The 25,637-nt window shown below is 36.9% G+C and overlaps 1 protein-coding gene and 1 pseudogene across 6 annotated transcripts in view; both read right to left on the bottom strand.

Moving 5' to 3' along the window:
• The window catches only part of LOC112849965 (uncharacterized), a 566,245-nt gene that overhangs the window by 416,697 nt on the left and 123,911 nt on the right, over positions 1-25,637 (bottom strand). For all 6 annotated transcript variants that reach the window (XR_015255789.1, XR_015255792.1, XR_015255791.1 and 3 more), the window contains exon 2: positions 8,820-8,887. Coding sequence is in view for 1 of the 6 variants with exons in the window: in XM_086720240.1 (XP_086576366.1) it covers positions 8,820-8,842 (23 nt within the window). In the remaining 5 variants the exon portion in view is untranslated. The remainder of the gene's footprint in view (positions 1-8,819; positions 8,888-25,637) is intronic.
• On the bottom strand, positions 1,129-1,708 carry LOC147577279 (phosphatidylethanolamine-binding protein 1 pseudogene; annotated as a pseudogene).

Genomic DNA, 25,637 nt, shown 5'->3' with positions numbered 1-25,637 from the left:
AAAAATTATGCAGTCTTCCTATTCAAAAGTGAAATCAAAGGACCTGGCAGATCTTCCTTCTCTCTCAACAGTCCTGACCTCGCATGCAATAGATTACCATATCCTACCAATTTTTCACATTTTCTGTCTTTTTTTTTTATCCACACAATGATTTTATTTTTATTCACCTGTAAGCAAACAGCAGAATTAACGCAACGTTCCGCAACTCCAGATCAGGGTTTCTTATACAGATGGGGAGTGAACAGTTTAACAGGTGCAGACTTGAGGCTTTCTGACAACCTCTCACCCAGCGCTGAAGCTCATTTGTATGGCCTTGCCTTAACCACAAAGCGATTCTCCCTATAGCTTTTTCCAGGATTGCTCTTTAAAAGAGCCAGAGCGGGGCACTGACCCCTAGTAAGGAGTCCGAGGATGTATCACTTTGGTAGTTAGTGGCCACACCAGTCTCTGGCTATCCTGGTGAGGGACATAGCAGTGAAAACACTCCCAAAAGTGCCATCATGCATAATTCTGGACTCGGGCTCACAAAGGCAGAGGCAACAAATCTCTCTCTCTCTCTCTCTCTCTCTCTCTTTTAAACCTTTCTTAAGGATTCTTTGATGCTCTGCTCTGTTACTATAGACCTGGTCATTTTTTCTTCTTTAAATTCTGGATTGCTATTCTTTTTTTTTTTTTAATTTTTTTAATGTTTTTATTTATTTTTGAGACAGAGACAGAGCATGAGTGGGTAAGGGGCAGAGAGAGAGAGAGAGAGACACAGAATCGGAAGCAGGCTCCAGGCTCTGAGCTGTCAGCACAGAGCCCGACACAGGGCTCAAACTCACAAAACACAAGATCATGACCTGAGCCGAAGTCGGACACTTAACCTACTGGGCCATCCAGGCGCCCCTGGATTGCTATTCTTATATTCACAATTTGATGACCCCAACCTAGTACCAAAATATTCCCCAAAATACAGTTCAAATTTGTTCAAAACATAAACCTGGGTGTGAACCTCTAGAATTATAATGGTTAGGCAGAAGGAAAAGTCACTCTAAACCACTACCTGATGGCTCAGGCCTCACCTGTGAGAATGGGAAGCTGGGAAGCAGAGAAATCTACATGCATCACTGAACTTGAGAACACTGCTCAACACCTCAGGGACGATTTCTGTCTCCTAGCATACCTCTGCTTCCTAGATAGCTGCTCATAGAGTTTGGGCACACAGTCATCTCATTCACCCTGGTAGCACGTGCCAGCCACCAGGTGCCCGAGCTCATACTTTGAATTTGCTATGGTGGTCTCCAGATCAGTTGCTGAGAATGGGCTCATCATCCTTCTGTGACCCATTCTGCTGGTAAACCAGCCAGATATAGCAATTGAAGGCTATGCCATTGGGAGGCGCAGAGTCGACATAATCAGAGAGGACTATGCCACTGTTGATGTCATTGCCCCTCACTCTGACCACCAGAAAATGGTGCCATTCCCTGTACTTGGGGTCCTTCCATCTGGGAGCATCTGGATCTGTCATGACCAAGGTGTAAGGTTTATGTAGCTCAAGACCACCCCATGAAGTCCTGGTGGGTCTGTTCTTATCCTGGGTGGGTGTCAGCAATTTGGCCAGCTGTCAACCTCCACCCTGGCATATTTGACCTGCAGCAGATGCTGTGGCTGCTCATCCACTTCCTATAAGCTCAGTCCTGGACCATTTGCTGAGGTCTATGGGCATCACGGGGCCGGGTTGGGCAGACAGCTGGGAAGAGTCTTGGGAGGCAAGGTACCAGCCTGCAGCACCGACTCCAAATGGTCCACAAAGTGTTTCAACACATTTTCTTATTTTCACTTCATTGGCTTAATTTAAGTCCTCATTGTGTCTTACAAACCTATGTGGTAACTTCCTACTGTATTCATGTCTTTGCCTCTACACACTTTCTATTAATTAGGAATTAACAGGAATTTTCAAAACTGAAAATTCTTATAGGAATTCTTTTGAAAATTCTTAACAGGAATTTTCAAAACTGAAAATCAATTTTGTTATTCAAATACTACAATCACATCAGGGATACTATATTTGCCATAGTCTAAACGCCAAAGTCCTTCGATGAAATTATAGAGTATTCTATGATTTAGTTTCTGCCTTTGTTTTCATTATTTATGTAGTCCCACCTCATTCAACTCAGGCTATATGCTAACTTCTCTGCCATTGCTCCTGATTTTTTTCTCCCTCCTGAAGTAAACAATTGTCTTTTAAGTGCCTAAAAATCCCTTGGTAGGCTTAAACCTAGTTCAGATGATTTTTCCTCTGTAAAGCCTTCCCTGTCCATGTTGCAAATTTGAAATTACACTTTTATTTGTCCAACACTATACATGTTGAGTGTGTGTGTGTGCATGTGCATGTGCGTGTAGTAGCACTTATCATACTAGATTTTAAACACTATTTTTAAGTCTGCCAAGCTGTAACATTTAGTTTTTAATTTGCAATGTCAATGAAAAACAGATACTCAGATATCTTTGTTTCTTCAGTGGATGGATGGATAAATGAATGATTAGACTGTTCACAGCCTATTTAAACTCATTTATATTTTAGCATGGTATGTGTTTTTTATGGATATACAAAAACACATAAAACCATTGTGAAACTCAGAAAAGATAGAATGCACCAACTAAAATGATAAAGAATGATAAAATATTCAGATATATTTATTTGCCCAGATGTGTGTGTTTTTTTCTTGCTTTTGCTTCTTAGATATGAAAGTTAGCTCTCAACAATATTGATGATTCAATCTGTCAAGAACACTTGTGCTTGTGTATTTAATGAAAGAATTTCTGGATTCTTTAATAATCTAATTTTCTTTTTCTTTTCTTTTTTGAGAGAAAGAGAGTGCTTGCATGTGGGTGGGAGAGGAGCAGAGGGAGAGGGAGAGAAAAGCTTAAGGAGGCTCCACACCCAGCACAGAGCCTGACATGGGGTTTTATCTCATGACTGTGAGATCATGACTTGAGCTGAAATCAAGAGTAAGATGCTTAGCTGACTAAGCCACCCAGTCATCTCTAATAATCTAATTTTCTAGTTTAATAATCTAATAATCTAATTTTCCATTAGATGATCATTGTCCAGCATATGTGACACAAAGGGCATAAAGTTTTGCATATCAAAACTAATTTTTATATTATATTACAATGTATTTTGTGTCATTCTTTTATAAGAACTCTAGCAAATGTAATCTCTTTGCCACTTTCTATAACTGACATAACTTCATCACTTATAATACAATGTGGGAAGTTAAATTTGCACATAAATAAAGCATCAATTTATTTGTGATTGCCCAAAGCCTCTTCTGTGATTTCAACTTGGACATGAAACAGAAGAAGCACCTAATAATTTCTTTTACTTGAGTTAAACATTTACATTTTCTAATTTATATTTCTGTATCGTTTATTTGTCTAAGACGGCAATTTGGAAATTTTGACAGGTACAAGTATAGAAAAGACAAAAAATACTCAAAATTATGTTTGGCATTTGATTGTGTATTAATTCTGAATTCTGCCTTCTAACCCCATAAATAGTAGGTTCAGATTTGTACATGTTTGTGAGTGTGGAAGTTCTGAAATGTTCCATGGACTCCATTAAATTTTGTAATAATCATAACGATGTAAATAGGTGATGATGAAGATGATAATAATGATAATTCTTTGCATCTTGTTACAAACAACACTATTTCAGAGTCAGGTGTTATTACACTCACATCATTAACCAAAGAAGTAAATTTAGGAGAAGTGACTTGACCAAATACACTCTACCTGGAAGAGGCAGATCACACACAGGGGTCAATTTTTTTTTAAAGGTTATTTATTTATTTTGAGAGAGGCAGAAATAGTGTGGGTCAGGGCTGGGGGTGGGGGGCAAAGAGAGAAGGAGAGAGAGAGAATCCCAAGCAGGCTCTGCACGGTGGCAGAGCCCAAAACAGGGCTCGAACTACAAAACTATGAGATCATGACCTGAGCTGAAACCAAGAGGCAGACACTTAACCGACTGAGTCATCCAGGTACACAGGGGTCAAATTTAATGTTCTTTCCACTACATAATGGATATGTTTAATGAGACTGTTTCATTACATTTCAACCTTACAAAAATGAAGTTTTAATTTCCTAAATTTAAAAACACATGCTACATTGCAAGGTACTTGGGCAACTTTTGCCAATTTGGGATTTTTAGAACTATGAAAATGAAGTTCTTTCCAAACAGCATGAGACTATGACTAGCATGCAGTTGAGAGAGCAGGGATCCAGGAACTATGAACATACAGAGAAATTATTTAAAAAAATAATTATCTTATTAGTTGCCTTACAAAATAAACACTTAAGTTGAAAAGTTCTGCACCAAACTAAGATCAGGCCAGTCTGTTTGTACCAGACAGAAAGAAAGATAGAAGTAGTGAAGAATATGAATACCATTTTGAATATTAAGAATCTATAGCAGGGGCACCTGGCTGGCTCCCTCAGTTCAGCGTCCGACTTCCACTCAGGTCATGATCTCACAGTTTGTGAGTTTGAGCCCTGCATAGGGCTCTGTGCTGACAGCTCAGAGCCTGGAGCCTGCTTTGGATTCTGTGTCTCCCCGTCTCTCGGCCCCTCCCCTGCTCATGCTCTGTCTCTCTCTCTCTGTCTCTCAATAATAAATAAATGTTAAAAAATGTTTAAGAATCTATAGCAAAAAATAATCTCTACATTGATATTCCCTCATTTCTGTTTCTAAGTGAGTCATAATATAATTTGTTAAAAGCTATTTTTTTTTCTGTTTGTCCCCAAAAGTTTGATTGAGAAATTCGATTTTGTGATTGGGTGCAATCCCCAACCAGCTACTACTGACATCAAAGCAGAGAGATACTCTGCCTAAATCATGGGCTCCATTTCACTGCATAAACAGCCAACAGTTTTTCAGTAGAGAAACCAATAACGATCATACAGTTAAATAATAGCTATCTACCTGCCAGGTTACTGTGATTTTTGGCATCCTTGGCATACAGGCTTAATTTGGCCAAACACTATTTCAGTTGCTGCCATATCATTCCCAGAGGTACTCTTTGGCTTCTAAATTGATCTGACATCTGCAGTGTTTCCAGGAATGAGGTTTAAAAACATAACAGTGATTCTGTGGATAGGTATATAAAGATCTTAGAATTCAAATGCACATTTTTTTTTCATTTAGGAGTTATAATATATCCCCTATCTATGACAAACTTTCATATTTGCTCTTCATAAGCTTTAAAGCAAAGTATAAATATATGATGAAAGTTCAAAACACTACAGCCATGAGGTAAAGTTTTATGGAGCTAAAAACAGGATTTTTTAAAGAACAGCTGTTAAAAACTATCCCTCTACATTGTGGTTAATTATAAATTTCACAGGCTTATTCCTCTCAATTTAATCTCCCTAATCTTTCTTGATTTAACTTTGAACGTCTGGTTTTACATCACTTTCCTTAACTAGAACCAGGATATTCATGTTTATGTTATCCCATCTTTTATAGACTTTGTAAAGAACAAGTTTGATAATTACACTTTTTAGAAATCTGACTACATTCTGCTCAAAATTTCCCAATATTATTCTTCTACATCTGAAACTATTTTTAATTGTCCATTTTTTCTTTTTAATTTTTGCTACTGTTATTTTATGGATTTATTTATTTTAAATTTATTTATTTAAATTCAAGTTAGCTAACATACAGTGTAGTATTGGTTTTAGGAGTAGAACCCAGTGATTCATCACCTACATATAGCATCCAGTGCTCAACCCAACAAGTGCCCTCCTTACCCATTTAGCCCAACCCCCAACCCACCTCCCCTCCATCAACCCTCAGCTTGTTCTCTGTTTTTAGGAGTCTCTTATGGTTTGCCTCCCTTTCTGTTTTTATCTTATTTTTCCTTCCCTTCCTTATGTTCATCTGTTGTGTTTCTTAAATTCCACATATGAATGAAATCATACAATAATATCTGTCTTTCTCTGGCTGACTTATTTTGCTCAGCATAATACCCTCTAGTTCCAGCCACATTGTTGCAAATGGCAAGATTTCATTTTTTTTTTTCATCGCTGAGTAATATTCTGTTTATCTATTCATCCATTGAAGGATATTTCGGGGCTCTTTCCATAATTTGGCTATTGTTGATAGCACTGCTATAAATATCGGGGTGCATATGACCCTTTGAATCAGCATTTTTATATCCTTTGGATAAATTCCTGTTACTGCAATTGTTGGGTTGCAGGGTAGTTCTATTTTAAAATTTTTGAGGAACGTCCATCCTGTTTTCCAGAGTGGCTGTACCAGTTTGCATTCCCACCAACAATGCAAAAGGATTCTCCTTTTCTGCATCCTTACTAACATCTGTTAGTAGTAACAAGTTGTTTCCTAACTTGTTAATTTTATCCATTCTGACAGGTGTGAGTTGGCACCCATTGTGCTTTTAATTTGTATTTCCTTGATGATGAGTGATATGGAGCATCTCTTCATGTGTCTGTTAGTCCATGTAGATGTCTTCTTTTGGAAAACTGTCTATTCATGTCTTCTGCCCATTTCTTCACTAGATTATTTGGTTTTTGGGTGTTGAGTTTTGATAAATTCTGTACAGATTTTGGATACTAACCCTTATCTAATATGTCATTTGCAAATATCTTCTCCCATTCCATCAGTTGCCTTTTAGTTTTGTTGATTGTTTCCTTTGCTGTGCAGAAGCTTTTTATCTTGATGAGGTCCCAATAGTTCATTTTTGCCTTTGTTTACCTTGCCTCCAGAGACATGTCAAGTAAGACGTTGCTGCAGCTGAGGCTAAAGAGTTTGTTGCCTGTTTTCTCCTGTACGATTTTGATGGTATTCTGTCTTACATTTAGGTCTTTCATCCATTTTGAATTTATTTTTGTATATGGTGTATGTGTATGGTTTCTTTTTTTTAATTTCGTAATGTTTATTTATTTTTGAGAGAGAACTAGAGAGAGACAGAGACAGAGAGAAAAGGAAACACAGAATGTGAGGCAGGCTCCAGGCTCTGTGCTGTCAGCACAGAGCCCAACGCAGGGTTCAAACCCACAAACCACGAGATCATGACCTAAGCTGAAGACCATGGTTAAGATCATGACACTTAACCAACTGAGCCACCCAGGTGCCCCAGAAAGTGGAATTCCTAAATTTACTTAACTGCTGTTAACTAAATTTTCTCTTTAGCATATTTTTGTCTCTTCTCTCAATGTAGCCATTTTTAATTCCTATAAAATTCTCAAAAACAAATATATCTTTCTTACTCACTGAGGCTTTTTTTTAAACAACTTAAAAAAAGATATTACCCTATTGTTACCTTAATTCTCTTCTAAGTGGGACACTGTCTTGATTTAGATCAGCAGTTCCAAAGGTCACTATGTCAAAAGCAGGGGGGTGGGGAGGGCAGGAAACACTTTCCAGAGCCAACTAACTTTAGGATTCATTTGATCAAATATAATTAAATAAGATTCCTTATTGTAAAACTTATAGAGTAATGGACTAATTTTTTTTTATAAATCTCTAATGGAATCTTCCAAACTAATTTGTCCAAAGAATCTTTTTTGTCTAAGAATCCTATAGATTAGAATTTATCCAAACCAGTTTAAAGGGAAATGTGGGTTAAATGTCAAGCACTTCAATATCATTTTGTACATAAACTATCTCTGTCTCTTTGTCTTTCTCTCTGTCATGTGTCCTTACCCTCCCTGGATACATACCCAGTATGTTCCAATTACTCTTCTAGGGGTTGGAGATAAAGTGATAGAAGTAGAGAAAGGTCACAGTTCAAAATGGAAGAGAGAAATTAAATATACAAGAAAGATAAATTCAGGTGGTGATGACTACTACATACAAAATAAAACAGTGGATGAAACAGAGGAACTGAGGTAGTTCTTTAGATTGATTTTCAGGGAAGGTCTCTGAGAAGATGACATTTCAGCTGAGAACTGAATGAAAACAGGAAGCCAAGCATGAAAAATTAGAGGGCAGAGAGCTCTAAGCAAAGGGAAATGAAAATGCAAAGCATCAAGGGAGAAGCAGATGCAAACTTCAAGAGTGGGAATAAGTTGGTGTTTTCCAGGAACTTACAGATCCTAGTGTGGTTAGAGCAATGTCAGTCAGGAAAAGAGAGAGATAAACAGAAAGACTGGAGAGAGAGGCAGTGATCATATCATATAGAGACTTGTATGGAGCTTGGATTTTATTCTAAGTGCAGTGAGGAGCTATTGGAGGATTTTGAGCAGAAGGGTGCCATGAATTTTTAAAGATCACACTGTCTGCTGTGTGGAGAATGGCTAATTAGGGAGCAAAAGTAGAACCAGACAAACCATTAAATAGACTATTGCATTAGCCCAGATGAGTGAAGATTTCTTGGAGTAGGGTAGTAGCAATGCAAATGAGATGTATTTTGGAAAGAAACAACAGGATTTGCTGATGAGTATGGTATGGGAGCCGAGAAAAAGACAATTAATGATAATTCCTAGGTTGGTCTAATCAACAGAGTGGATGTGATGCTATTTATTGATACGAGAAAGACTGGAGGAGGAGGATGGGAGGAAAACAGGTAGATGAGAGGAAATTATGTTTTGAGACCTAAGTGGAGAAATCAGAAAAACCTTCATTTATATAAATTTGAAGACAAGATGAGAGATAAAGACTGTTTGCTAGACATTAACAGTAGAAGCTATGGGACTGGTTAGATCACCTAGAGGGGCAAAGTTGATAAGAAAGAAGGGTTGTCTTAGGACCAAACCCTGGCAGATACATACATTTTGTCATTTCTAAGCCTACATATTATAAGGTTTTAAATTACCATGTGTCTTGAGAAGTAAGCATATTCAGGATGCTTCAGTATCTTCTGAGAATTTACAGATCACAGTTCTGGGGGAAAACCAAAGAACAAAACTATCAGATGAGACCAGATCAGATTTTGCAATCATCTTCTTAAAGGGGATACCTCTGTGAAGGCAAAAATCTGAAGTTATATTACTCAGAAGAAGTATAGCTGGCATGTTTTCTACCCCCTTCTCATTTTTCTATAAAGAATTACCATTTCAGTTCTGATATATTAGGGCATAACACTTGATTTTCTGAGAGCAAAACTGAAACACCATTAACACTGATCCAGGCAAGGAAATTAAGGAAAGTTATCCAGGTAGTGCACTAAGCAAACCGTTACGTTAAGAGATCTATTAGAATAGATGCTTCATTGTCTTGGGTATTTAGGGACTTCTTTAAAAATGCTGCTACTATGCAGCATATGCAATGCAGATAATAATTGATACATTGCAATCAGAGAATTCGTTTCAGCAGTTAAAACAATTTACTAGAAACCCAGTAAATTCACAATAATGAAATTCACCAGATATAGATATTTGTATCTATATATCTATATATTTGTCTATCTATCACTTAGTGCATGGATATGTTACTCACAATCGATTATATTGTCTCCAAATTTGATATTTACACAGCTTAAACATCTCCAAATGTTTTCTTTTTCATTTCTGAAGAAAACATCCTACTAGTGTTATTACATTGTTCCCAAGACAACTGAAAAAAACAAGCATAATGAAGTGATTCTACTTAAATACCTTCCTAAATTAGAATAGCTCTTGGGAAAACTGAAGATTTTGTTGTAAGTGAAAAAAGACCATAAATATTTAGTGAGTCACTAAGAAATTAATTACTAGATACATAACAGTATACATTGTGGTGCTATATGTGTATCATACTAATATGCCTTTACTAGAAAATAACTAGTGGGTTGGGTTTTCAGCAGTTCCCATCTTATATGTGTAATCACATTCTGGCTTTGCATACTATAGATGATAATAGACTGTACAGCCATAGCTGTGGGGATTTGCAAATGAAGATTGGATTTCTGGAAACAAGGAGTGTTTATAAATTATAGCAGACTCTGATTAACAGTCTAAATCTGCTTTAGATTAGGTAACTTCAGTTGTGATCATTCTTTTGAACAATGACCTAACACAGTAGTGGTGAGAAGTAGGGTAGTAGAGAAAATGTAATAAAACTGAGATTGAAAAGACCTGAATCACTGCAGCAGGTTTATGAAAAGGGGATCAAGTATCATCAATAACTGATCAAACTTGGTCTGAAGACATAGTTCATTTGAAAGTCAATTTCTGTGATATAAAGATTTTTCTGCACAGAGAGTTATAAAGAAAATTAAAAAAAATAACTTTTGTTTAATTTTATCAACATTTTCAAATAACACACCACTGCATCATCTCCACCATTTCACTGTTTCCACTTTTTCCTGGATGAAATGTGTAATTATTCACTATTAGTTATTTTTGATAGCACAATTATATAAAAAACTCTTGAGAGCTATATTCTGCCATTATTACTTACAAAGAAAACATAAACTTAATCTATGTAGGGCACTTTTCATGTTGAGCACTGGGTGTTATATGTAAGTGATGGATCACTAAATTCTGTTCCTGAAAACAATATTATGCTATATGTTAACTAACTAAAATTTAAATAAAAACTTGAAATGTAAAGAAAAAAATATAACCCTTGTGCTTATGCTTTTCAATCCTACCTACACTCATTTTAGTGTTCATAAATCAAATCGATTAACATATTTTGAATATTTTATTAGGCATAGCACCATCTTAGGCTATTTGGCATTGTGAGGAATAATAAACAATGGTCCTGTCCTCAAGCAGCTTGAAACTGGTTTGGGAAAAAAAAATTAAAATTATGTGGAAATGTAATTCCAACAGAACAAGAATCATATTGCAGTTTAAATAAATATTTTTTTAAATGTTTATTTTGAGAGACAGGGAGAGAGAAAATCTCAAACAGGCTTCGCACTCAGCACAGAGCCTGATGTAGGACTCAATCCTACGAATCTGAGATCATGACCTGAGCCTATATCAAGAGGTGGACATCCAACTGACTGAGCCATCCAAGTGTCCTTAAATAATTATTTTTAAAGATAAATAATCATTGATACAATATACAAACCACAGAAAGGCTCAGAGTGATGTCGCCAAGATAGTGTATTAGGAAGTTTCAGTCCTCAACCCCCTACAGAAACACTGATTTGAAAAGTTACCCATAGACAAGAATAACTTTATGGAAGTATAAGAGTCCAGTTGAGAGAGCCAAGCACTTCAGTCGAGCAAAGCATCCAAGGATAGATGCGGGGAGAAGGTAAAAAAAAAAAAGTTTCATTTTATCTGTTACCCCTCCCTGAATGTAGGGCAGCTAAATAGCAAGAGAGACCCTCTTGACCAGTGATTTCTCCCACAGGGGGAAGTGGATGTTATGTGAGTACCTGGCTTCCCTGGCCTTGTGGGCCACTGGGCAGAAGGTACAATTATATTAGATAGCATAGTTCCTATAAGTAATAATACTGTATTTAATACTTAAAAGAGGGTAGAAGTTATGTTGCATTCTTATTGCACATGCACACACCAATTCTGTCTTTCCCACCCAGGACACAGAGGGAAACAGAATGCCTCCATTATTTGGGGCAGCATGCAAAAGGGAGAGGAAAGGCAAGAACACTCCCAAACTCATTTTATAAGACCAGCATTATCCTGATACCAAAGCCATTCAAGGGAAAGCAAAACAAAGCAAAGCAAAACAAAGCAAAGCAAAGCAAAGAAAAACAAAGAAAAGAAAAGGAAAAGAAAAGAAAAGGAAAGGAAAACAAAAGAAAAGAGAAAAAGAATATTACAAGCCAGTATTACTGATATATATCCAAAAATCCTCAAAAAACGCTAACAAATTGTAATCAACAGCACATTAAAAAGATCATAAATCTTGATCAAGTAAGATTTATCCCTAAGAAACAAGGATGGTTCATCATTTCTAAATCAATAAATGTGGTACATTACATTAACAGAATGAAGGATAAAAGTCATACGGTTGTCTCAATAGATGCACAGCATTTGACAAAATTCAACATTTGTTATTGGTAAAAACTTTCAACAAGTTTGAGATAGAAGTTATATGTGAGATATAACTCACATAATAAAGGCCGTATATGACAAGCCCACAGCTAACATCATACTCAACGGGAAAAAGTAGAATGCTTTCTCCCTAAGATCTTGAAAGAGATAAGGATGACCACTCTTGCTGCTCTTATTCAGCCTAGTACTCAAAGTTCTAGCCAGAGCAATTAGACAAGAAAAAGAAATCAAAGCCATCTAAATTAGATATTAAGATGCAAAATTATCTGTTTTTGCAGAGGACATGATTTTATATATAGCAAACCCCAAAGACTCCTCTAGAAAACTGTTAGAACTAATAAAAAAGTTCCATAAATTTGAAGGATACAAAATTAACACACAAATGTCAGTCACATTTCTATGCCTTAACAACAAATGTTCAAAAAAGAAATTAAGATAACAACCGCATTTATAATAGTATCAAAAGAATAAAAATATTTAAGAATAAATTTATTTTTGCTTTTAATTCCCTTGCCTTTGGAGATGTGTCAAGTAAGAAATTGCTGTGGCTGAGGTCAGAGAGGTTTTCTACTCTTTCTCCTCTAGGGTTTTGATGGTTTCCTGTCTCACATTCAGGTCCTTCATCCATTTTGAGTTTATTTTTGTGAATGGTGTAAGAAAATGGTCTAGTTTTATTTTTCTGCATGTTGCGGTCCAGTTCTCCCAGCACCATTTGATAAATAGACTGTCTTTTTTCCATTGGATATTCTTTTCTGCTTTGTCAACTGGGTGTTGTATGGAAACCAATTTGACAATAAATTTCATATTTATTTATTTATTTATTTATTTATTTATTTATTTATTTATTTATTTTTTTACGGTTTCTATTTTATTTTATTTTATTTTATTTTTTATTTTTTTTATTTTTTTTATTTATATATGAAATTTATTGTCAAATTGGTTTCCATACAACACCCAGTGCTCATCCCAAAAGGTGCCCTCCTCAATACCCATCACCCACCCTCCCCTTCCTCCCACCCCCCATCAACCCTTAGTTTGTTCTCAGTTCTCAACAGTCTCTTATGCTTTGGCTCTCTCCCACTCTAACCTCTTTTTTTTTTTTCCTTCCCCTCCCCCATGGGTTCCTGTTAAGTTTCTCAGGATCCACATAAGAGTGAAACCATATGGTATCTGTCTTTCTCTGTATGGCTTATTTCACTTAGCATCACACTCTCCAGTTCCATCCACGTTGCTACAAAAGGCCATATTTCATTTTTTCTCATTGCCACGTAGTATTCCATTGTGTATATAAACCACAATTTCTTTATCCATTCATCATTTGATGGACATTTAGGCTCTTTCCATAATTTGGCTATTGTTGAGAGTGCTGCTATGAACATTGGGGTACAAGTGCCCCTATGCATCAGTACTCCTGTGTCCCTTGGATAAATTCCTAGCAGTGCTATTGCTGGGTCATAGGGTAGGTCTATTTTTAATTTTCTGAGGAACCTCCACACTGCTTTCCAGAGCAGCTGCACCAATTTGCATTCCCACCAACAGTGCAAGAGGGTTCCCGTTTCTCCACATCCTCGCCAGCATCTATAGTCTCCTGATTTGTTCATTTTGGCCACTCTGACTGGTGTGAGGTGATACCTGAGTGTGGTTTTGATTTGTATTTCCCTAATAAGGAACGACGCTGAACATCTTTTCATGTGCCTGTTGGCCATCCGGATGTCTTCTTTAGAGAAGTGTCTATTCATGTTTTCTGCCCATTTCTTCACTGGGTTATTTGCTTTTCGGGTGTGGAGTTTGGTGAGCTCTTTATAGATTTTGGATACTAGCCCTCTGTCCGATATGTCATTTGCAAATATCTTTTCCCATTCCGTTGGTTGCCTTTTAGTTTTGTTGGTTGTTTCCATTGCTGTGCAGAAGCTTTTTATCTTCATAAGGTCCCAGTAATTCACTTTTGCTTTTAATCCCCTTGCCTTTGGGGATGTGTTGAGTAAGAGATTGCTACGGCTGAGGTCAGAGAGGTCTTTTCCTGCTTTCTCCTCTAAGGTTTTGATGGTTTCCTGTCTCACATTCAGGTCCTTTATCCATTTTGAGTTTATTTTTGTGAATGGTGTGAGAAAGTGGTCTAGTTTCAACCTTCTGCATGTTGCTGTCCAGTTCTCCCAGCACCATTTGTGAAAGAGACTGTCTTTTTTCCATTGGATGTTCTTTCCTGTTTTGTCAAAGATGAGTTGGCCATACGTTTGTGGGTCTAGTTCTGGGGTTTCTATTCTATTCCATTGGTCTATGTGTCTGTTTTTCTGCCAATACCATGCTGTCTTGATGATGACAGCTTTGTAGTAGAGGCTAAAGTCTGGGATTGTGATGCCTCCTGCTTTGGTCTTCTTCTTCAAAATTACTTTGGCTATTCGGGGCCTTTTGTGGTTCCATATGAATTTTAGGATTGCTTGTTCTAGTTTCGAGAAGAATGCTGGTGCAATTTTGATTGGGATTGCATTGAATGTGTAGATAGCTTTGGGTAGTATTGACATTTTGACAATATTTATTCTTCCAATCCATGAGCAGGGAATGTCTTTCCATTTCTTTAAATCTTCTTCAATTACCTTCATAAGCTTTCTATAGTTTTCAGCATACAGATCCTTTACATCTTTGGTTAGATTGATTCCTAGGTATTTTATGCTTCTTGGTGCAATTGTGAATGGGATCAGTTTCTTTATTTGTCTTTCTGTTGCTTCATTGTTAGTGTATAAGAATGCAACTTATTTCTGTACATTGATTTTGTATCCTGCAACTTTGCTGAATTCATGTATCAGTTCTAGCAGACTTTTGGTGGAGTCTATCGGATTTTCCATGTATAATATCATGTCATCTGGAAAGAGCGAAAGCTTGACTTCCTCTTTGCCAATTTTGATGCCTTTGATTTCCTGTTGTTGTCTGATTGCTGATGCTAGAACTTCCAGCACTATGTTAAACAACAGCGGTGAGAGTGGGCATCCCTGTCGTGTTCCTGATCTCAGGGAAAAAGCTCTCAGTTTTTCCCCGTTGAGGATGATGTTAGCTGCGGGCTTTTCATAAATGGCTTTTATGATCTTTAAGTATGTTCCTTCTATCCCGACTTTCTCGAGGGTTTTTATTAAGAAAGGGTGCTGGATTTTGTCAAAGGCCTTTTCTGCATCGATTGACAGGATCATATGGTTCTTATCTTTTTTTTTTGTTAATGTGATGTATCACGTTGATTGATTTGCGAATGTTAAACCAGCCCTGCATCCCAGGAATGAATCCCACTTGATCATGGTGAATAATTCTTTTTATATGCCGTTGAATTCGATTTGCTAGTATCTTATTGAGAATTTTTGCATCCATGTTCATCAGGGATATTGGCCTGTAGTTCTCTTTTTTTACTGGGTCTCTGTCTGGTTTAGGAATCAAAGTAATAGTGGGTTCATAGAATGAGTCTGGAAGTTTTCCTTCCCTTTCTATTTCTTGGAATAGCTTGAGAAGGATAGGTATTATCTCTGCTTGAAACGTCTGGTAGAACTCCCCTGGGAAGCCATCTGGTCCTGGACTCTTATTTGTTGGGAGATTTTTGATAACCGATTCAATTTCTTCGCTGGTTATGGGTCTGTTCAAGCTTTCTATTTCCTCCTGATTGAGTTTTGGAAGAGTGTGGGTGTTCAGGAATTTGTCCATTTCTTCCAGGTTGTCCAATTTGTTGGCATATAATTTTTCATAGTATTCCCTGATAATTGTTTGTATCTCTGAGGGATTGGTTGTAATCATTCCATTTTCATTCATGATTTTATCTATTTGGGTCATCTCCCTTTTCTTTTTGAGAAGCCTGGCTAGAGGTTTGTCAATTTTGTTGATTTTTTCAAAAAACCAACTCTTGGTTTCGTTGATTTGCTCTACAGTTTTTTTAGATTCTATATTGTTTTTTTCTGCTCTGATCTTTATTATTTCTCTTCTTCTGCTGGGTTTAGGCTGCCTTTGCTGTTCTGCTTCTATTTCCTTTAGGTGTGCTGTTAGATTTTGTATTTGGGATTTTTCTTGTTTCTTGAGATAGGCCTGGATTGCAATGTATTTTCCTCTCAGGACTGCCTTTGCTGCGTCCCAAAGCGTTTGGATTGTTGTATTTTCATTTTCGTTTGTTTCCATATATTTTTTAATTTCTTCTCTAATTGCCTGGTTGACCCACTCATTCGTTAGTAGGGTGTTCTTTAACCTCCATGCTTTTGGAGGTTTTCCAGACTTTTTTCTGTGGTTGATTTCAAGCTTCATAGCATTGTGGTCTGAAAGTATGCATGGTATGATTTCAATTCTTGTAAACTTATGAAGGGCTGTTTTGTGACCCAGTATATGATCTATCTTGGAGAATGTTCCATGTGCACTCGAGAAGAAAGTATATTCTGTTGCTTTGGGATGCAGAGTTCTAAATATATCTGTCAAGTCCATCTGATCCAATGTCTCATTCAGGGCCCTTGTTTCTTTATTGACCGTGTGTCTAGATGATCTATCCATTTCTGTAAGTGGGGTGTTAAAGTCCCCTGCAATTACCACATTCTTCTCAATAAGGTTGCTTATGTTTATGAGTAATTGTTTTATATATTTGGGCGCTCCGGTATTCGGCGCATAGACATTTATAATTGTTAGCTCTTCCTGATGGATAGACCCTGTCACTATTATATAATGTCCTTCTTCATCTCTTGTTACAGCCTTTAATTTAAAGTCTAGTTTGTCTGATATAAGGATGGCTACTCCAGCTTTCTTTTGGCTTCCAGTAGCATGATAAATAGTTCTCCATCCCCTCACTCTCAATCTAAAGGTGTCCTCAGGTCTAAAATGAGTCTCTTGTAGACAGCAAATAGATGGGTCTTGTTTTTTTATCCATTCTGATACCCTATGTCTTTTGGTTGGCGCATTTAATCCATTTACATTCAGTGTTATTATAGAAAGATATGGGTTTAGAGTCATTGTGATGTCTGTATGTTTTATGCTTGTAGTGATGTCTCTGGTACTTTGTCTCACAGGGTCCCCCTTATGATCTCTTGTAGGGCTGGTTTAGTGGTGACAAATTCCTTCAGTTTTTGTTTGTTTGGGAAGACCTTTATCTCTCCTTCTATTCTAAATGACAGACTTGCTGGATAAAGGATTCTCGGCTGCATATTTTTTCTGTCTACCACACTGAAAATCTCGTGCCAATTCTTTCTGGCCTGCCAAGTTTCAAAAGAGAGATCAGTCACGAGTCTTATAGGTCTCCCTTTATATGTGAGGGCACGTTTACCCCTTGCTGCTTTCAGAATTTTCTCTTTATCCTTGTATTTTGCCAGTTTCACTATGATATGTCGTGCAGAAGATCGATTCAAGTTACGTCTGAAGGGAGTACTCTGTGCCTCTTGGATTTCAATGCCTTTTTCCTTCCCCAGTTCAGGGAAGTTCTCAGCTATTATTTCTTCAAGTACCCCTTCAGCACCTTTCCCTCTCTCTTTCTCCTCTGGGATACCAATTATGCGTATATTATTTCTTTTTAGTGTATCACTTAGTTCTCTAATTTTCCCCTCATACTCCTGGATTTTTTTATCTCTCTTTTTCTCAGCTTCCTCTTTTTCCATAACTTTATCTTCTAGTTCACCTATTCTCTCCTCTGCCTCTTCAATCCGAGCCGTGGTGGTTTCCATTTTGTTATGCATTTCGTTTAAAGCGTTTTTCAGCTCCTCGTGACTGTTCCTTAGTCCCTTGATCTCTGTAGCAAGAGATTCTCTGCTGTCAGCTATACTGTTTTCAAGCCCAGCGATTAATTTTATGACTATTATTCTAAATTCACTTTCTGTTATATTATTTAAATCCTTTTTGATCAGCTCATTAGCTGTTGTTATTTCCTGGAGATTCTTCTGAGGGGAATTCTTCCGCTTGGTCATTTTGGATAGTCCCTGGCGTGGTGAGGACCTGCAGGGCACTTCCCCTGTGCTGTGGTGTATAACTGGAGTTGGTGGGAGGAGCCGCAGTCAGACCTGATGTCTGCCCCCAGCCCACCGCTGTGTCCACAGTCAGACTGGTGTGTGCCTTCTCTTCCCCTCTCCTAGGGGCGGGATTCACTGTGGGGTGGGGTGGCCTGTCTGGGCTACTTGCACACTGCCAGGCTTGTGATGCTGGGGATCTGGTGTCTTAGCTGGGGTGGGTAGGCAAGGTGCACAGGGGCAGGAGGGGCAGGCTTAGCTTGCTTCTCCTTAGGTGATCCACTTCAGGAGGGGCCCTGTGGCAGCAGGAGGGAGTCAGATCTGCTGCCGGAGGTTTGGCTCCGCAGAAGCGCAGAGTTGGGTGTTTGCGCGGAGCGAGCAAGTTCCCTGGCAGGAACTGGTTCTCTTTGGGATTTTGGCTGGGGGATGGGCGGGGGAGATGGCGCTGGCGAGCGCCTTTGTTCCCCACCAAACTGAGCTCTGTCATCAGGGGGCTCAGCAGCTCTCCTTCCCTTTGTCCTCCAGCCTTCCCGCTTTCTGAGCAGAGCTGTTAACTTATGACCTCCCAGACGCTAAGTCGCGCTTGCTGTCGGAACACAGTCCGTCAGGCCCCTCTGCTTTTTGCAAGCCAGACTCGGGGGCTCTGCTTGGCCGGCGAGCCGCCCCTCCGCCCCGGCTCCCTCCCGCCAGTCCGTGGAGCGCGCACCGCCTCGCCGCCCTTCCTACCCTCTTCCGTGGGCCTCTCGTCTGCGCTTGGCTCCAGCGACTCCGTTCTGCTAATCCTCTGGTGGTTTTCTGGGTTATTAGGCAGGTGTAGGTGGAATCTAAGTGATCAGCAGGACGCGCGGTGAGCCCAGCGTCCTCCTACGCCGCCATCTTCCCTCCAATAAATTTCATATTTAAAAAAAGAATAAATTTAACTGAGGAAGTGAGATACCTGTACATTGAAAACTATGAGCTATTAATGAAGGAATTTGAAGAAGACACAAATAATGGAAAGCTATCTTATGTTCATGGATTGAAAAATTAATATTGCTACAATGCCTATACTATCCAAAGTGATCTACAGATTATTCAGTCCCTATCAAAATTCCAAAGACACTTTTCAGAGAAATAGAAAAAAAAAATCTTAAAATTCAGAACCACAAAGACCCTGAATAGCCAAAGCAATCTTAAGAAAGGACACAGCCAGATACATCACATTTCTTGATTTCAAATTATATTACAAAACTTATGAAGCCAAACAGTATTGCATTGGTATAAAAACAGACATATAGATCTATGGAACAAAATAGAGACCTCAGGAATAAAATGAACATATATAGCTAATTGATCTTTCACAAGGGCTCCATGAATACAAAATGGGAAAGTACTGTCTCTTCAATAAATGGTATTGGGAAAGCTGGACATCTATATGCAAAAGAATGAAAGTGGACCCATATCTTACCATAGACAGAAATCAACTCCAATGGATTAAAGATTTAAATGTAAGAGCTGAAACAGTAGAACCTTGAGAAGAAAACACAGAGAAACAGCTCCTTGACACTGGTCTTGGCAGTATTTTTTTGGACATAACACTAAATCACATCAATATAATAAAAAATAAAGTGGGATTACACCAAACTAAAAAATTTCTTCACAGCAAAGGAAACTACCAACAAAAGAAGAGGCAACCTACAGAATATAGGAAAACATATTTGTAAGCCATATTATCTAATAAGAGGTTACTATAAAAATATATAACAAAATCATACAATTCTGGTGTGGGAATGTAAACTGTTAAATCAATTATAGGAAAATAGTACGGAAGTTTATAAATATAAGTAGTTCATTTTGAAAGTAGAACTATCACATGATCCAACAATTCCACTTCTGAGTATTTATCTAAAAGAATTGAAATCAAAATCTTGAAGAGATCCTTGATCTTCAGGAGAATCTTAAGAGCACTCTTATGTTCACTGCAGCATTTTCACAAGAGCCAAGATATGGAAACAACTTAAGTGTCCATCTAGGATGAAGAGATAAAAATGTAATCTTTAATGCATCTTTATATGGATATATATATATATATTTTTAAGATATATATATATTATCTATATATTATATTTATACAGATACATATTTATTTAAGGTATATATTTATATTTACATGGACACAGATTTAAATTTATATTTATATATTTATATGGATATATATTTATATGGAATATTTTTCATCCTTATAAAAGGAAATCTGCCATTTATGACAACATGGATGGACCTGGAGGACATCATGCTAAGTGAAGTAAGCCAGACACAAAAAGACAAGTACTGCACGATATCACTTATATGTGAAATCTAAAGTAGTCAAACTCAGAAACTGAGAGTACAATGTGGTTACCAGGGGCCACAGGGGGAGAAAATGAGACGATGATCAAAGGTATCAATGTTTTAGTTATTCAAGATAAATAAATTCTTGGAATCTACTGTATGGCATAGTGCCTAAAACTAACAATATTGTATTTTTTATTGAAAAGAGGGTAGAAGTTAGGTTGTGTTCTTACCACATACATACACATGTATGTGCAAATAATAAAAATAATAAAAGTGATGGGAGGAAAATTTGGGAGGCAATGGATATGTCCATGGCCTTGATGGTGGTGGTAGTTTCATGGGTGTACATTTATGCCTAAACACATCGAATTATATACATTAAATATGAATATCTTTCTATACGTTATACCTTAATAAAATTAAAAAAATGAAAATCTTGACACATTTCACTCAGACAAAAATATTTAAGGAGAAACATGAAAGAATTCTCTGTTCACTTCTAGAGCTGTCAAAAGTCCTAAGACTTTTGTTGTCTGTGTTTCTGGCTTTCTTTCTTTATGAGGCATGATAGTGGAATAGATGAAGAAAAAGGAAATCCTACCCAAGAAAAAGGTTTCAAGTGACAGAAACATCAAATCAATTAAATTCTACACTTATGCATTTTGTGTCCAATATATGCAAGGTACAAAGCTAGGTATTTTTTAAAATAAGGTTCTAAATACATTTTCTTATTTTACTAACTCACAAGGTCAAGCAAATATAGACTGTTGGAACTGTGAAAAATAGTAGTTGGCCAGACTGACTTAATCCAGAAAGGTCATTTTTTTGTTACTCCCTGTGAAAATGTTCAGGCTATTTTGCATACCAAACAGCTCTGAATTGGAAAGACTTATTAATCCATGGAAACAGGGTTAAAATGTGAACATATTACAAATTACAATTGAAGTTCACCATCATTTTCTAAGAAGGCATATAGACAGAGCATCTGTCAAATTGAGGACTGATTTGAAGGCTTAAGACTTTTTTATTGAAATAAAAACAATAAAGGTATGCAAATATTTAAATTTATGTAAAAAGAGCCATAATCTCCCTCTCTTAACTCTTTTTACACTTTCCATACTAAACATAAATGAATGTTTCATCTTAGTAGTAGAAATAATAGTGTATATGCTGTTAACAATATTTCTATGTCTTCAATATCTACCCATAATCTGCTCTGTCCAAAATGGTAGCAACATTCCATATGTGGCTATTGAGTTTGGGAAAGTAGTTAGCCCAAATAGAAATATTTTGTAAATATAAAATTTGCAAAAGATTTCAAAGACTTGGTAGCAAACAAAGAATGGAAGAACTCTCATTGGTAAGTCTTTTATATTAATTACAGGTTGAAATAATAATATTCTGGATATTTTAGTTAAATGTATCATTAAGATTAATTTTACCTCTTTCTTTTTACTTTTATAATGTGGCTACTAGAAAAAATAAAAACACATATGTGGTTCACATATGTAGTGGACTATATTTAAACAGTGCTGGGCTATATAATACCTGTGTTTTACTTTTAATGCACAAAAAATATTCCTACATATTAATGCATGGCAGTATTATGTACTTAATCATTCTACAATTAAAATTCTGGAGACTTTCATCAAGTTTTCCCAATTCTGTATAATGCCATGACACAGAGCTTGTGTTTGTAAGCTTCTATTTCTATTAAATTATTTAATGAGAATAAAATGGTAGAAATATATCCAGCTAAAGGCCATTAATATAGGTCTTATTACATGCAAGTATACTGAATTTTATGAGAAGGTTATTATACACATTTGTAGTGTTAACAGTAATAAATTAGTACACCAGGTTTACTAAAACCATTCTAGAATTAGCTATTTGCTTAAAAATATTGCCACTTTAATGAATATAAAATACACTCTCAGGTTTAATTTACATTTTTAGTTTTTACAGATGAATATTATACATTTATATTTATTAGTTAATGCCTTTTATCAAATTGTCTTTCCTATTTTTTGCCTATTTGTTTAAATTTTTATAAGCTTTTTATAAATCTGAAGGAAATGTTTCCATTTAAGTACAAGTAGTGAGTGTATGGATGAGATTTGACAATGACTGAATGCCAACTCTAGTCCTACTACTGTTTAGTAATTTTATATATTTACTTTGCATTTAATCTTCATGCTTATCTTAGACACAGGTATTATTAATTCCATTCAAGCAACTGAAACAAAGAAGTTTCAGGGAGCCTGCGTAGCTCAGTCAGTTAAGCGTCCAACTTTGGCTCAGGTCATGATCTCATGGTTCATGGGTTTGAGCCCCACATCGGGTTCTGTGCTACAGCTCAGAGTCTGGAGCCTGCTTCAGATTCTGTGTCTCCCTCTCTCTGCCCCTGTCCCGCTCACACTCTCTCTCTCAAAGATGAAAAAGAAAGAAAGAAAGAAAGAAAGAAAGAAAGAAAGAAAGAAAGAAAGAAAGAAAGAAAGAAAGAAAGAAAGAAGAAAGAAAAAAGAAAGAAAGGAAGAAAGAAATTTCATAAATTTACTGAGAGTGACAAATCTGTTACAAGAAAAGCCTAAACAGATCTTCAAAGCCTGTATTCCTTCTACCATATAACTTTATCCCTGTACAGTAAGTAATTGTGAACATTTGATGTAACTATTTTCTCCTTTTTTTGCTGCTATTTAAATATCCATTTTGTTATTTAAAAATAACATAGGCAAACAAATAAAAACCCTCTCTTGTACTTGTGGCTATTAAGTCTAATGTGTTAAAAAGTTTTGGGAAAAATCTTCAAAAAGCAGAAAATAGAGGTAAAAAAGCTAGATTTTGGAAAATTATTTTGAGAGAAAATGAGTTACTATTAAATTTGGACAAAATTCTGTTAGGTGGACATTTTTTGAAAGACTATATTGCATTCCTTCAGCAAATATTTACTGAATATATAAATAAAGTAGGTGCTGGAGAGATGAAGAGAGTGCTTTCTTACCCAGGGACTTAATCAAGTGACAAATAACTATTAGAGCAAAACAAGTGTTGCCTAAATGTCATAGGATTCACACACGTGCCCGCACACGTGCACACACACACACACACACACACACACACACACACACACACACGACATATAAGCTCTGTATATGAGAAGGAATTTTCTTAGAAACCAAGGTAGAAAAGGATATTCCAGGTAGTGGGACTACATGAACAAACAGATAAAGGACTAGACATATTTGCAAAATGCTGAAAATCTCAGTTTTTACTGATGCTTAGATTACTGTGTTGGATGGGAAAGGATGTGTTAGAACAGATTTTAATTACCATTTCTCGAACACCTCCTGTGTTCCCAACACTGTGATTGTGTTTTGCATTTATTTTCTCTAATTCTCACATTTCTTTATGATTCCATTTAAAGATGGAGGTTCTCTGCTTCAAGGAAATAAATAACTTAAGTTCACATATAACTAGTTAATGATGCAGGAAGTGATAACCCATGTCTGTCTGCCTATGTAGGGTTCCACTTTTTAAATATCATGACTCTAGGTTTATGAGAGGGACTTTCACATATTGTGATGCATTTTGGGGGCAAATTACATTTAAAATAAGATTAAGGGCACCAGGGTGGCTCAGTCGGTTGAGTGTCCAACTTCAGCTCAGCTCATGATCTCATGGTTCATGAGTTCAAATCCCACGTTGGTCTCACTGCTGTCAGCCGGTCTGCACAGAGCCCACTTCAAATCCTCTGTCCCCCTCTCTCTACCCCTCCTCCACTTGTACTCTCCCAAACATAAATATTTTTTTAAAAAATAAATTAAGATTAATATTTTAAGAAGACAAACCGAATTAATGATAATGTTTGTGGCCTGAAGACTTGGGTAGTAAAGGGCTATTTAGAAGGCCACTGTGGGAAATGTGACAAGAATCAATGAGGATCACAAACAAGGCAATGAATGTAAGAATGGCAAGCAGGGGAGGTTTCAAATCTACATAGAGTTGTAATAAATAATACTCAGACACTACCTACATTAAGACAATGAAGGAGAAAGAGAAATTAAAAATAACTACTATTTTTCTAGCTTGAAAAATTGGCTGATGACAAGAGAAACAGAAAACAAAAACCAAAGACTAAATTCAGTTGTCTGATTTTCAGTTTTTGGGTCCTGAAGAATATAAAGCTAGAGACATAGAAAAGTCGGTTGAGGGCACCTGGGCGGCTTAGTCAGTTATGCATCTGTCTTCAGCTCAGGTCATGATCCCGCAGTTTGTGAGTTTGAGACCCACATCAGGCTCTCTGCTGTCAGAGCAGAGCCTGCTTCAGATTCTCTGTCTCCCTCTCTCTCTGCCCCTGCCTCTCTCTCTCTCTCTTAAAAATAAATAAATAAACTTAAAAAAATAAAAAAAGAAAAGAAAAGTCAGTTGAAAACAGAGGTCTGGTATTTAAATGAGAGGTTAAAGTCAAAAGCGCACATCTTAGTCATTGGCCAGAGACTGTCAGAAACATTGAAAGAGGAGACCAAACACTCAACCAAATATGACCACAGTGAAGATAGGATAGGAGAGATGACCTGGAAGTCCCAGCCAAGGCTCCTGCTGGCAGGCAAGGGTGTAAGAATGGTGCAGGAGATTGAGAAGGGAAGACAGGGGTCAGGGGTGCTCAGAAGAGGAACAAAGAAAGAAGGACATCAGGAAGTCACTACAAAAGAGTTTTGAGAAGTAAATAAATTCCCAGCTATAAGCTAAATAAGGTCTGGGGATCTGATGCACAGCATAGTGGCTGTAATTAATAATACTGTATTATATACTTGAAAGTTTTTAAAAGAGTAGATTTTAAATGTTACCACACTCACACACGCGCACGCGCACACACACACACACACACACACTCACACACACAATTGTATTTAAAGGGATAGGGATGTTAACTAACCTTACTGTGTAATCATTTTGCAATTATGTGTATCTATTCATCACATGTACACCTTAAACTTACATGTGATGTCAATATTGTCTCAATAAAGCCAAGGAAATTTATTTTAACGAGCAAATAAGCTCAGGTGGTTAAACATCCAACTCTTGGTTATGGTTCAGGTCATGATCTCACGGTTCATGAGTTCAAGCCCTAAGTTGGACTCCATGCTAACAGTGCAGAGCTTTCCTGGGATTCTCTCTCTCCCTCTCTCTCTGTCCCTCCCCCACGCATGCATGCTCTCTTTCTCTCTCTCTCAAAATAAACAAATAACCTTTAAAATAAATAAATAAATAAGCAAATAAAGGTCAAAGGTCACAGAGAAATTAAACATACTGATAATAAAGAAGCTATGGAAGTTAATAATTACACAGTAACTTTGATCATCTTAAGTATATTATGTCAAATGTCTTTGTGGAGAAAATTCATATTTATTTCTATTTATA

Source organism: Puma concolor, chromosome C2 (assembly GCF_028749965.1).
Source record: "Puma concolor isolate L17-30 chromosome C2, mPumCon1.1.hap2, whole genome shotgun sequence".
Lineage (NCBI taxonomy): Eukaryota > Metazoa > Chordata > Mammalia > Carnivora > Felidae > Puma > Puma concolor.
Note: the sequence above shows the minus strand (reverse complement) of the source record. Positions and strands in the feature narration are given on the sequence as shown.